Below are 15384 nucleotides of genomic sequence, written 5' to 3'. Positions count from 1 at the left end.
AGCTTAGAACTCCCTTGTTATACTTGGCATTTGGTGGGAATGCAAATCCCTCGATTTCTTAAAAGCTAACATTGTTATTTTTGTTGTTTTTTTTTTTGTTTTCTTTGGAGCATTAGAAGTGTTGAGCACACTTGGAGCATCAAGGTTCAAGCTACAAGTAGGTAGTCAAATCTCCATTGGTGTTGATTTGTTCAATTTTGTTTTTCAAGATTTTTTACATTAAAACTTAAATAAATCATTAATCTTTGTTTATTAGTAATTAACTACATAGAGTAGTCCATTATATACCATAGGGCTTGATTTGTTCAATTTTGTTTTTCAAGATGTTTTACATTAAAACTTAAATAAATCATTAATCTTTGTTTATTAGTAATTAACTACATAGAGTAGTCCATTATATACCATAGGGCTTACTCTTCAACTTTTATGTTTGCATTAAAATGTTTAAAAAATACAAAACATAAAAAAATTAAGAGATTTAGTCGATTTTTTATTTACCCATCTACCTAGAGAGAAAGCTCGCGTTGGCTCGCGTCGAATGATGCATCATTCTTGAAATCCACCTACATTATTGTCCTTATCAAACCTTGGAGGGAATATTTACCTTAAAGAGAAATTAAGGATATTAAAGAACTAACACAACACTCTCTAAATAAATGCCAAAAACAGTTGCAAAAAAATGTGTGCAAAACGGGTCTGACATTGACTTGTTAGAGTTGAATCACGTTTCATTTGTCATTATCGAAGTATGCACCATTCCTTCCCAATTGATGAATCAAGCATGATTCGTTATCGAATTACATGCCATTCCACTCACCAAACCACGTGCTATTCCTCCCCAAGAATTTGTAGCCATTTATACAGTAGTGATGTATGGACATAGGCTAATAATGGCTTAGGACACTTTTTCCTCTTTAGGAGGTTTTTTTTTCTGAGCATATGTATGCACTCTTATGATTGTGTAAGTGATCTTATTATGTCACTTCACTTATACTTCACTCATTCTCATCAATTCACTTTGAGTGTTGTGCTTCTATCTATCTCTTCTTGCTTGTTGCATCTATGTGTATGTTATTACATTGATCTTCAGTCCAACAATTGGTACCAGATAGGTTCTCTCTTGGCTCTCACCCCCTTGTCATCTTCTCCTCGAGTTGTTCTTTTGATTATCTTAGATTGAGCTATCCTCTTAGGTGGAGAAGATATACCATATAGTCCGTTATTATGTTTCGGAGCGTTTCAAGGCTCGTTCACATGTTGTAAGGTTTTTGCAGGCAACCCAAGGGAGTGTTAGTTCAAATTGTTCTTATTCAAATTTGGGTATTCTTTATAGCAGAAGCAACATTTGGTGAAGCTTGGAATGGTAGCAGGAATCTCTATGTAGCTCATTTGCATGTTTTTGGTTGTCTTACTTATGCTCTTGTGCCTGAGTAACAACGCAATAAGCTAGATCATAAGGCAGCAAAATGCATTTTTGTGGAATACAACTCAAAAAGCAAAGGATATAGACTCTACCATCCGGCCACAAAGCAGATCTTAGTGAGTAGAGATATTGTCTTCGTTAAGAACTCAGTTCATTCCATGTTTTTATGCAAAAAAAAATAGCAAAGTGTATGCTCATGAGATATCTTTGATTCGCTTCTACCTTTGTACAATGCCAAGCAGCCATATGTGGAGCAAATGATTGCTCAAAAGGAGCTGCAAATCATCCGATATTGGTTGAAAATTAGCTCAAACTTCAGCCCAGCCGTACATGCATCTAAGAGTATGCCAAAATGGTTGGTGCGACATTGTAGGATAGCAAATTAGCTACTCCTTTACCTAGTAGGACATCTTTTGTGGATCATGCTCTCATTATTTTCAGTATATGCAATGAAGAGAAACTTGTTTTCTTTGAGGAAGCACATAAAAATCATCATTAGATATAGGCAATGTAGGATAAGCACGACTCCATCCTTAAAAATGACACGGTATTTATCAGATTTTTCTTAAGGTAAAAGACCGTTGGTACGAGGTGGGTTTATAAGCTTAAGCATAAAGCTAATGGTACGTTGATGATCGCTACAAGGTAAGGCTTGTTGCAAGGTTATGCTCAAGACAATGGTATAGATTATGATGAGACCTTTACACCCATATCTCGTATGACTACAATCGGGTGTATTATTGCATTGGCAGTGAATCATGGTTAGAATGTACATCAGTTAGCTATCAAGATTACGTTCTTAAATGTGACTTGCATGAGGAGGTTTATGTATCTCAGCCTCATGGTTTCATTGAGAAGCGACAAGAATCTAAAGTATGCATGTTAAGAAAAACTTTATATGGCCTTAAGTTGGCTCCTAGGGTATGGTATGAGGAGATAAATGCATACTTGGTTGTAAATGGTTTTTGCAACAATCCAATTGTGAGTACCCTCGATGAAAAGAGGAGTAAATATTACTTTTTGGTCACCGTTTTATATGTATCATGATGAACCACATTCCTCTATATCAAGGGGATACATTGATTCGTGTTTGAATCGTTTTTGAGTTCTAAGCAAATTCATTTGCGAAATTCTAAAAGTTGATGGATGACAAATCATGTGAAGACATCACTTAAAATTTATGTGCTAAACCAAGATGTTTAGGTACGTATCTTTTTTGTTTGAATGCACTTTAAATTCAAATTAGACTGAATCTTTCTTTTTTTTTGGTGAATGCACTCTAAATTCAAATTAGACCGAATCTTCATGCTAGATAAATGACATCATGTAGTACTTCCACATGTTTCTACAAGGTTTATGGAGCCCATGGTGGGATAAGGTAGTTGTACACCATGATCATAGCATTCATGAATTGTAACAAAAACCACCACCTCTCCGAGAGCATAATTGCTTGGCACAATTCCATTGGATATATGTACAAAGAATGCTTCCAACACCCAGCTCTCACGGCCATTAGCACACAACCCATTGGCAAGTAATGTAACTTCCTAAAAACATCCAAATCGTACAAGTTTGGCAACATCATCAATTTCTCAATGTTTCAACTCATTAAAATCTCTCTCTCTATATATCTCTCTCATTACACAACTAATCCATCATATCATTACACAACTAATCTATCATCAAAATGAACATTTTTTAAAATCTTGAAGACAACAATATTCGATTTCTAGATACCCTAATGAAATTCCAATGCTTGCATGCTAAAATTGAACAATGTACGATGTAGGGACACCCCAATGGCATCCCACTACTCGAGAGCTCGAATCGTGAGTGAACAATGTTTGATTTGAGGACTTAAATCGAACAATGTTCAATTTTGAGGATAACCCAATGCTTCAGGGCTCAAACTAGACAATGTTTGATTTCACGACATCCAATGTTGAGGACTCAAGCTAGACAATGTTTGATTTCAAGACATCCCAATTCTTGGGGGCTAAGATCGAACAATGTTTGATTTTAAACCCCCAATGCTTGGGGGCTTTGTTTGATTTCAAGACATCCCAATGCTTGGGGGCTCAGATGGAACAATGTAAGACATCCCAAATCAAAAAATGCAATGTAAGACATCCCAAATCAAAAAATGCTTGATTTCAAGATAGTCCAATGCTTGGGGGCTCGGCCCGCTGTGAATTTTCATAGCACTTTCATCCCTTGATCCTGATGCACTTGGATCAACTCCTAGGATAGGTGGCTCTAGAGACATTCTCCTAGCCATCTGAGTCACTGGCTAAAAATGAAAGATGTTGGGTAGTAGTAGTAAGGACTGATAATTATGTAGATGAGCTCTCTTAGCCTCTCAACAATACTTCCTAGAGGGTACTCTAGATTTTACATCAATCAAGGCACTCTCCTCCTCTAGGGGATTGTATCTTACAAACCTCCTGGACGTGTGTACATGAAAAGATAGCTGGCTTCAATCCAATTGGGCTAGGTTTGAGTCTCAGAGAATTAGGTTATGTCCAATTCTAAAATTTTGTAGTTTTGAACCAGTCAGGGGAACACATGATTCGAGGAGAAATAACACATTATTTCATGAGGAATACTATGTAACTCGACACATAACTTGACTGACTGGCCAATGATATTATATTCGATGAGCAGAAATCGAGGTGGGAATGGCATACGATTTGAGAAGGAATGGTGTGCTTTTGTGGGGGAGGAAGGAACCACGTGCATTTCAACAACCCATTTTTCATGATCCTTGTGAGAAGTAGCTAACGATGATGAGAAATTCAACTATTTTTGGAGGTCTTGAATTGCACACACAATTCGATATGAGGAATCATGCATCATTGGACCTACTTTGTATTTTTTTTTTGTGATTTCTTGATTTTCTAAACTTTTTATGTGTATTTTAGGATTGAATTATGTTTCAAATGAGTCTTCGTGTGACCACATATGCCATATTGTCATGTGTAGAGATATAAGCCACGCTAATCTCTCTTGCAATGAGCCTCTTCCTGCTGACATAGTGATAATGCATCTCAATGTGCTTTGTGTGAGCATGAAATACTAAGTTTCTCACAACGGCTAATCCACTTTGAGATAGAGGTAGGAGACTATTATCCAACACCAAGATCAGTCAAAAGGCGTTTGAGCTATACACACTCCATAATCGTTTGTAAACATGCCTTGTAATGAGCTTTACAGCTCGAAGTGACCATTGTGTACTTCTTGCGGAGCCATGATATATATGAATCACCAAGGTGAAAGCAAAAGCCACTACACTTGGCACGTCATAACATCCAGCGCAACCAGGATCACTAAAAGCATGCAGTTGAACATCACCCCCCTTAGCATGGAATAAGCCAAGGGACTGAGTGCCCTATAAATATCTAAATACTCATTCGGCAGCATGCCAAATGCTTACTTTTGGGACTGTGCATAAACCTGCTCATCTGGGAGACTCCAAAATGAATTTTTAGCCTCGTATTACATAGGTAGATAAGGCACCCAATAGCCTGCTGATAAAGTGATGCATTAAATGGTTCACCTATATCTTGGAGACTAAGCCTAGCACCTATCTCTACTGGTGTAGTAACATGCTTACAATATTCAAGACCAAACCATGTAAGTAGCCTTTGTATATACTTTGATTGCAACATCACAATACCATCATCATGCTGCATAAATTGTATGTTCATATAATAATGCAATGAGCCCAAATCTATTATCTAAAATGACACATGTAATTCGGCCTTGAAGGCTTAAATATTCTCCTCATTAGGGCCTGGAAAAAGAGGATTGGATTGGAAAAAAGGTCTTTTTATGGTCATCAAACATGGAAACAAAGGCTGATGAAGGTCGAATCTTACTAATGCATTCCTTTGATACTATTGGATTTAAGGAACTAGGTGATGATCATATTAGAATATCCACAAATGGTAAAGTGGAAGAGGGATTTGGTCTACCAAGAAATAATCAATGTCATGATGAGGTTGAGGTATGCTTGACAAAGTGGTGTGTGGATCAACTTACATTTAAGGATGGAACAAAGTTAACATTACAAGAGCATATGAAAGCAAGCCACTGAAAGGAAATGATGATTACATGGATGACGTTGCTAAACTAATAGATTTTGGTGAAAGCAATCACAAGAATCATGTATTGTCTGATGTTAAACTTGAGATCCCAATCCAATACTTATAAACAAGCCAAGGTATAGTATTGGGCTCCTATTGCAAGAGGACGATGTAATGATGTAACCAAGTAAAAAGGTTGTTGGAATAAGTATTAGCGATGTAATAAAAGTGATCCATCTCGATGGGATCATTTGATGGGATCATATAGACACACTTGTAATGAGTTGGACACCTGTAAAGCCACTAACAAACAAACAAAAGGTGAAGATTCTGATGGTAACATGTGAGAAGATGTTTTTTGGGGTAAAAAGTTTTGAGATCTCTAGACTTTTTATAATCACAAGGGCACACTTCCGCCCATTGCTCATGCATGTCACCTAAATATTTCACTAAGGGCATCATATTTTTTTTCACATCTCACTTCTACAATGCCTACACCTTTCACACTACCTCAATAAACTGCCTACAACCAAGGCTACCCAAATCTTATCACTAATATGGCTTACATCCAGGCTATAGATTGGTCCCAAACTAATTAACCTCACATGCCAACTTTATTGCATTTCCTCACACATTTCCACCTCGGCACAATAGCTTCACCATCAACGACTTGGATGACTCGAGGATGTGTCCATGATTAGGAAGGGGGTAAGTTAACCACTTTATTAGTCAACATAGCTTCACTCATCTGACCTACATCAAGGTGCTTTGCCATCGTACCCACACGAATGGGCTATTATCTTTTTATAAGAAGGTGCTGGAATATATAAAGCGTCCTTACCTAAGGCTTAATGTCAAATAATAAAAGTCTAAGGACTTTGTGTACATACTTGCATAAGACATAATACTAGTTGAACCATTTTTATGTTTAGCTGACTTAGTGTGAAAACTAGCCACTTGTATATAAGTCATTTTTGCTAAGTAATACACAATCATTTCCTTATATACAAGTGACTCGTGTGAAAACTAGTCACTTGTATAAAAGTAATACACAATCATTTCCTTATATACAATTATTTGATGAGATCTAGCACCTAGCTACATTTAATGGCACCCTAATCCTATTAGAAGTGACAACTCATTGCTTCCCCCAAGGTTAATTATGAACTAAGAATATATAAATCCTAGATTAGTACCCTAGCAATGATGAGATCTAGCAACCTAGCTACACTTTGTTTACCTAATCGAACATGCTACCTTGCACAAAGAAAAGGAGAGAAGAAGAGAAAGAAGACCATGTAAGGGTCGGTTTGGGAACTAGCACTTAGCCAACCCTAATGAGAGTTAACTGCCCTATGTGAGGCCGCTAGGGACTCACTCCACCTCCACTTGTGTCACTCCATAAGCTAGGTAGTGAGAAAAGAGGAAGGGAGCTATGGAGAGTTCAATCTCTACTCTATGCCTTCATGTGTGCAAGAGAGATATGAGGGAGAAGACAAGAAGAGGGATAATAAGAAGTACGACAAGAAGCCATCACCTACATGCACACAACCAAAATCAAGTAAGCAAGCATAAACCTACACACACCCCCACCACCATAGCCACAAGAGAGTGAGAGTGAGAGAGAAGGAAAACTCAACTGTGAGAATGGGATTATCCCTTTTCATATTTCATAAGTCACTTATATACACGAGCTCTCTTTTTACAATGGCCGGCCACCCATTTCACAATTGGGGCCCAAAACTGTCAGTAAGGACTACCGAACTGTCAGTTCAGAAAAGAATAAGATAATCTTTTGTCTAACTAACACGATTTTGCATTAAATATCTCCTTAGTTTTTTTTGTTTCCCGAAGATTCCGCATCTCTCTTGACGACGTGTGCAGGCCTCTCATAAAGAATCCATCATCACTGAACTTAATGATTGTATGGATACCGCCACACTTCCACGATTCATGTTACAAAAAGACTATGAGATTGACAAGCAAACTTTGCAACCTCAGAAGCACAAAAAATGGCCGATACTAGTGAGTCACAATCTCAGAAGAAGCGATTACACCATCTTCACATCGACTTAGAAGAACAATATGCTCCAGCACAAAAAAGACGAAAGGATATGGTGCTGAATGCTCAACAACGGGAAAATATGAGAAGAGAAGGGCTCCAACATATTGACTTATGGTGTGATGGAAGCATATATCCAAAATGTCTAGTAAAAAACTCTACACCTCCATTTGTCAATCCAACCACACTACTGAGGTTTGCGGGTGATGGACAAAATGGACTTCTTGGTTATATTTCAGCACAGTCTGCATTTGCAGAAACATATAAAACAATGTACCTACAAGAAAAGGGGGCCAGGATTCAAGAGATAGCTATTCGTGCAAAATTGGAGCAGCAGTTGCAGAATGAAATTGAGGAGCATTCAAAGAGTAAAAAAGAGTTAATCTTGCCTTAACACCACCAATAGAGGGCTTGATTGGTACCTCCTTGCCATTGGTAGACTTTTTAAAATCCTTTGTGATATGAACATCACCTCCATGCAGACCTATATCGGATAACACTTTTTCCAATGCATGAAGAGCATCCTTTCTATTTCTTTCGGGACGGAGTTTCCAAGCAAATCCAATATACAAAAATACCAATTTCTCAATAATTCGACATAGAGCATGCAATGTGCATATGTGAACATTACAAAGTGGAATGTCAAGAATAGCCTTGAAGTCAGGGTCAACTTTATCTCTATTAGGTGCTCTCTTCCACCATTTGGAATCCATTACTTGAGCTGATTCTTTGCAGTAAAGACAAGGAGACTTTGAGTTACCTCCTTTACTAACGTTATACATGCACTTAAGTGTTTTAAGATCCCTCGCCACTCTACTTGAAAATCACCTTTTCCTGCATGTGCCACTCTACTTGAAAATCACCTTTTCCTGCAACATGGAGATTCTCTCCTTGCACTTGTCTTTTAATTATTCTTGGTATTTTCGTGTGGTGAAACACCCAATCTAGTGTTTCATGGTCTTCTGTCTTCACATGTGATTATACAAAACAAAAGTCTTACTATAAAAGATTTGAAAACATTGACTAAAATCAAGTACGAAACAAAAAATGATCATACCTGGAACGAGCCTAACCACCATATGTGTTTCTCTGACTGCACACTAAAATACTTCGAACTCGCTTCAGTCTCAATGATGTATCAAGTGCTCCATTCATCAATGTAATAGTAATCCTTTCCATTTTCTTTTCCTTTACAACCTCACACTCATCCAGTTTGATAACAAATTTTCAAATGCCTTTGCACTCTTCAAATGTTATTCCATAAAACTCGACCATTCTTCTTTGAAGTTGTTGTAGATCTACAAATATATTGTTCCAAGGGTCATACACAGTGGTTCCTTTACCACCATGAAATATTTCTTCAATATGGATATATTGTCCAATAAACTCATCTATACTTTCATTCAAATGACCTCTTATCTTCCACATGATTGCTGGATTTGGCAGTAAAACTCGTTTAATCCTTTGATCTCTCAAAGTTGAGGATATCGCATGGAAAATCGAACTATATCCCTTCCTGCTAACTTCACTAACATCAAGAGCCTCTTGGATTATAGTACCATCAACTTGATTATTGGATATAAAGTCCTCTACAACATTGCGTTTGATTGTTTTGTATTTTTTTTCTTCAATCAAACCTTTTGCTACACCACAAGAAAGCAATCCTTTCATGGAAGAAGGTTGGGATCCATATTTTCTTTTGCAGGCTCCAATAGTTTCCTATAGTAACAACACAATATGCCTATATTATTCAACACTTTCAATCCTGTTTTGCGTTAATGGACAAAATAGATATAGTCATTTGAGAGCATTTTTTAGTATAAAAAATGAAAAATTACAAACTAGCCTTGCTTCTTGAATTCTTCGCTTGCATCCACCAGTCCCATCTGTCTCGACCCAAACACAGTAGTAAGCAAGTAAGGCAAGGTAGAACAGTTTCAAGGATTAGTTATATGGATTGTGGAAGCAAGTCCATAATGCCGTGAAAGATCATGAGGCAGATGGGGAAGCACGAAATGTGAAGGCAGAGGTGTGGAGGTCTCTTGATCAACTCTTCATGTTCTGTGACAATGTAACATGGACAAAGAGTGATTACAAGAACTTTGAAGAGGCAATTAAACATTTTGGGAAGTCAATGAAAGACGCGTGGACAGCCTGCAATACTACATGGTAAAGTGATGTCTTCTTCTTTTACTTAAGTGTGATCCTCTTTTCTTTTATAACTTACTATGCATTCTTATGTCTCTGTGAAAACAGCATATCATCTACAACCACCTTCCCTATTTTGTCAAAAAGTATGGATGCCCAGCAATTTGGTCTACCCAAGGCATGGAGACGTCTCACTACATGGCACGTAATGCATTTTTCAGACACACACAACACTATGGAGGGAGTCAAAAGGCAAATAGTCTGAAGGAAGTCTTCCAATGGTTTTACCGAGGCATTCTACAAATGCATGCTAAAAGAAAAGTTGCTAGTTCCAAAGTCAAGCTTGCTTTTATTCTAGCCCAAAAGCAAAGATGAAGACAAACTTTGGACAATTCAATGGTAGCAGAGAGACATAGACAATGGAGGGATTCGAAGATATTTAGAAACCATAAATGGGCAAGTAAACATGAATAGTAGTTTGTAACTTATTGGTGTTATGTCCACATGTTTTCAAACTCAATCAATAGATTTTTATTCTGTGGAACAAGTGACTCTTGGTGTTATGCCTATATGTTTTGAGACTCCATCAAAAGTATTTCTTTTGTGAAACATGTGATCTATATTGACAAGCATCAATACATCCATGAGCTACACAAAAAATTCAATCAATACTACTTAATTATGCTAGACACACTATTGATCCTTACCAATAAGGTACCGAGTGTCAAACGCTTTTAGAAGCTACTGAGTGTGGGAAGAGTACTGAAGTGTCGTATGGTGATGGGACAAATGCAAAAGGGTACTGATCGTCCGTACGGACAAGGAACTGATGAGGATCAAAGACTTTGTACAAATCAGTTCAACTTCAACATAATGTTTGTGCTATATTTGATGACTAAATCCTATTACTCCCAAGGCCTGCCAGTCGGAACTCTCTTTTTGAACTTGATTGGACTCTTTTTCTTCCTTTTGTTGGCTTGATGTCGACTGTCTGTTTATCAATGCTTGCCTCTGTTGCTTGTCTGAGAGGGGTATCCTTGTCTTCAGCTATCTCCACGTGTTCTTCTTCTTAGATTGTGTGGCCTGATGCAATCATGGGTGGCTCTCGAAACCTTATGAGCTTGTGCTTTCCATAGCCCTCCAGACATTTGGGCTCCTTAACACCACATGCTAATGCATAAGAAGTGTAAGACAAAAAGTAAGAGGCCCTAGAGGCCTGCTTATTCACATAATCCCCAAATATATCTATGGCGGACAACCTCTCTATTAAAATGATCTTTTCCTTTTGCCATGGAAGATCATGTCCACCTAAAACCCTAGACAATTATTTAAAGAAGTAAACAATGGCTTTTCCATTGTTGCTCAACTGCCTATGGTAAATCAAGATCTTAGCACTGCCTAGATCATGAATATAATGAGCTAGGCTTGACATTTTGCCAAACCCAGCCGGCCTGCTTCCACTTGTTCTCTGGAGGAATGTGTCATCCTCAATTTGTAGTTGCCACGTATCAAAAGATTGGAGTGAGACAATAATACATAACTACAAAACATTTAAACACAAGATAAAGTATTTGATTTGAAGTAATAATATCATACCTTCTCATTTTCATCAAGCAACAAGAAGTTCATCTTTCCAAAGATTTATTCCTCTCCCCTCCAGTCCAGCCTCTTCTTTAAGCTTTTCCTTATGAAGTGCTGAGAGATTCATAGCTTCCTGGGTGAGCTGCTGGAAGGCAGCTTCATCTGGCTCTTGGAAATTTTCAGCCTCTTTGAAACAAATAGTAAGGGCCTCCGCAGGATCAAAAGTTGTTTCCAAAGCTAGTAGTGAATGGTCATCCTCTATGCCAACCTCCTTGTCAAGCCTTGAAGCCTGGGCAATAAGGGAAATGGCATAGTCCTCCCTCAAATTGAACATACACTCTATATCATGGAGGAAAACATAATCTTTACCACCAATCAAGACACCTGGAAGCATGGGCACTGCATAGTTGCTGCTCTGAACATCAAAATCTTCAACTGGCTGTGCTGCCCTAAGAGTTTCAGTCCTCAGTTGAATAAGGTCAAGAGCAGCCACTTGCAGCCCCTCATCCTCGAGGTTGATATCTTCTTCCTGCTCTGCCATATCTGTTGCCACAGGAATATCCTCTTTTACCTCTGCTACAGATATATCTTCTTCTTCAGCCTCCTGCCCTTGCTCTTCTAGAGATTGCTGATGGAAGACAATGTACATAAGGAATGCCATGGTTTCCTCAAGCACTCTACACTTTCTGGTGTGCAAGTTATAGCTGAATTTATATTCCTCAGGCAGGCTGTCAAATCTTCTATTCACATGGTACCTCAGCCTGTCAATGGAGACAATATGATTTATATGCACAAAAACCTTTTCACCTTCTAAAATTCTTCTTGCCTCTGTCAGTTGTTTGAAGGTATCCCAATGGTCTGAAAGAAAATCTCTGTGATGCTCCAAAACAGAGCTCATAGTGAACTCCCTGTTGAAAATACTGTGGTATATGTGGAAGTTCCTCTGAGCCTTGCACTTGTGAAGAAAGTCAAATAGGAGCAAATCTGGAAAAGGGTCCCAAGAAGGGAAGGATGACACGTTTGGGAGTCAAGGGAAAATACAAAGGGATGATGACAGTCATCCAAGAAGAGAAATGAAATCAAAGTTGGGAGAGCACAGAAGGGGGCAAATCAATAATTTGGGGGAAAAATGGTGTGGTGCAAGCGGCAATGGCAGAGTGGGTCGTGGGTGCCGCAGCAGGTAACATGCGAACTGCAGGCAAGAAGGCGCGCATCGCAAGCAAGTGACATGAACTGCAGGCAAGAGAGCACGCAGCACAAGCTAGGAAGGGAAGCCGCTTGTGTGCAGAATATTGACGGGCGGCTCAGGCCATGGCAGGGTGCAGCAGCAGCATGACCATGTCAATTTCCAGAGAGAGAGAGAGAGAGAGGTATTAACGTCAGTAGAATGCAATGCGAGGGCATATACGACCAACGGTGGGACTTGAACTCGGGTGGATCATGAACGAGAGAGAGAGCAGCAGCAGCCGCATACCATTGCCAAAGGCCTACGGCGGCAGTAGGTAATGTAGGCCATGGTTGAGGGAGAGAGAGAGAGAGAGAGAGAGCAGCAGCAGCAGCAGCCTCATGCCATTGCTAAAGGCCTACGGCAGTAGGTAACACAGGCCATGGTTTAGAGAGAGAGACAGAGAAAGAGAGAGATGATGATGATGGGGGTTTTAACGTCATGGCACTAGATAGCGGACCATATATGATCCATGAGTCAGTCCACGGGGGGAACCTGGCATCTCTACATACAGAGCCTGATGTGCAAATCATTGCATCAGCTCTCCACATGCACGCGTGCGCGCGCGCGCGCACACAGAGTCTTTGATTATATGTGTGTTTTTCTTAGCCAGGGAGAGGCCATCATTTGATGAAAGATGGGGTATGGGTATCCAATTAAAAAGTAGGGTAGGGCCCTCATAATTGGTCATCTCCCCATGATCATATTTTGTTGAAATTGATGTGTAAGTGTTAGAAAACTAGGGCATATGTTCCCTCATAATGTGAATCCTTTCTCCAACATGGAGAGCCTGGCTGTATTAATAGGTATCAACGTGTCCTATACATATTAATGGTATGTGGGTATTACTTTACAGCATTTTCCATTATTTTTGTGCCTTTTTTGCAGGTTTGTTTATTTTCTATTGGGTTTGGGTGTTGCCATATGTTTGATAACCTTACTTGGTCATATTGCCACCGAGATATCAAATGGATGCTGCCTTTCTTCTGTATCCTAACCTAATTGACTTATGCTACATAGAAGATTTGTCTGCAATAAGAGCACACCGTGTGTGCACGTGTGTATTAGGTTTGTGTGCGACGTGCATGTGCACATGTGCATGTTATGATACATTTTTTCCACACAGCCTTCCTTAGCTATCACAGTACATATTTTTTCTCATCTTGCTTGTACTCCTGCAAGGAGCTTTTGTAGCAGATATCTTACTCAATGAGCATTGGGAGGAGGTAAGACATCCTACAGGGCATTACATGCAATCACATGCCTTGTCAGTTAAACTTGCAATTATAAAATATTTGTAGCTTGGGTTTAATACACGCAGCTGATCGCAGGATATCCCGGCTGATCCGACAGGTCTGTTTGAGTCCATCAAGGACTTTGTGGAGGAGAACATTGACGTTTTGAAATGGGTAGGATTGAGCATTGTGATTACTGAGGTAAAGCACAGTGAGCTGCTCATACACGTTTAACACACATCTCTATTCATTTTCATAACAATGATTGCGTATGAAGGTTAACTCATTAATATGTTCTTCTTGACAGGCTCTTGCTGTGTTGCTGGCAGCATGCGTGCGGGCAGTAACGCACAGTCCTGGCCGGGTATCCTATGATAGTGATGACGAGTATTTGCTTGCAAGAACACGACTTCATCAACCTCTTCTGTTTCCCAGACATGCAATGGACGGCACATTACCAACAAATACGGGCACTGTGGAGGGTTGGCCGATCAACCGATGATGTGTGCAGTACCCAGATGGGGGGGGGGAAAAAAGGTGGTTTTCTCGTGATACACGTTTCTGTAGCAAGTTGTGCACGAAGCATATGGCGAGGTGTATTCATCACATGCATGTCACACTCACCATGTGTATGTGTGTGTGTGAGTGGAAGAGTAAGTGGAACCCGTTGTGTCCAGGCTCCTCGTTTCAACCTGTTACCTTGTGAGACACACAACTTGGGGTATTTCTAGAAGGCCCTTAAAGAGTAGAACCATGTCATTTGAATTCTATGAGGTTTTGTGACGAGCATTCCAAGCTTTTTACTCAAGCATGTCACTATTTAGTTTTTTTCCCTTTTCTTTTTGGTTTTTTTGGGGGTGGAATATCCTCTTGAAAAAAAGATAATGTTGCAAACTCCATCGTGGGATTGCAGACAATTCAATTGGGGCCTGCAAACCAGGCAAAAAACTGGTGCGCTAGGAAATAAGAATGTTCTTTTCTTGCATGTTACACGTAATGATGGTTGTTACTAACAAGAGCTATATGCATAGTTTTGCAGAATTTTGTGTAATTTTTTCTTTTCGTTTAAATTTACTAGTAAAACTAGAGTTCCTTTACATTGAGTCATTGTTAACTACATTGGTTAACATTACTTCGGACGGATGCGTGGCACCACCTTTTTTTGACATATCTTTATGTGTCGTACAAATGTAATAGATTTTGGAAAATCTTTGAGCTTATGACTTGATACTATGATATGCCGTTATATCAATGATTGAATAAAACCAACCATTGTAACATTTTTACCCTCAAGTATTGTAGCTATGAAGTTGTACGATAGTCAAATGTTGAGCTTACGATTTATGTAATGTTGGTAGAATTTACTTAGCCTAGGAAATAAGCTTACTCTAGCTTTTTGAGTCCTCGGACATTCCTTGGGTGCTTGAGCATTGTAAATATGAGGCTTGTATATAAGTCATTCTCAACTAATGAAAAAGGACATAATAATTGTGTCTAGCTTTGTGTTCTTATGTTGATGTGTGTTTGTATGCTCTCTCTTTAACGTATGCTTGCTCTTCTCTTCTCCCTCTCTTTCTCCATCTCCATCTCTCTCTCATTCGTGCACGCACATTAGTATTGCGGTT

General features: G+C 39.1%; 1 protein-coding gene across 1 annotated transcript; it reads left to right on the top strand.

Annotated features, from left to right (window-relative positions):
* The first annotated feature begins 12448 nt into the window (after positions 1-12448).
* LOC147634514 (tetraspanin-19-like) lies at positions 12449-14284 on the top strand. The gene is made up of 5 exons (XM_086804466.1): positions 12449-12479; positions 13358-13512; positions 13670-13750; positions 13856-13960; positions 14067-14284. The coding sequence occupies exons 1-5, from the start codon at positions 12449-12451 to the stop codon at positions 14259-14261; spliced, it is 567 nt and encodes a 188-aa protein (XP_086660592.1). The 3' UTR covers positions 14262-14284.
* The last annotated feature ends 1100 nt before the right edge of the window (positions 14285-15384 follow it).

The sequence above is a fragment of the Cibotium barometz genome, chromosome 10 (genome assembly GCF_041138505.1).
Source record: "Cibotium barometz isolate CiBa-2024 chromosome 10, ASM4113850v1, whole genome shotgun sequence".
NCBI lineage: Eukaryota > Viridiplantae > Streptophyta > Polypodiopsida > Cyatheales > Cibotiaceae > Cibotium > Cibotium barometz.
Note: the sequence above shows the minus strand (reverse complement) of the source record. Positions and strands in the feature narration are given on the sequence as shown.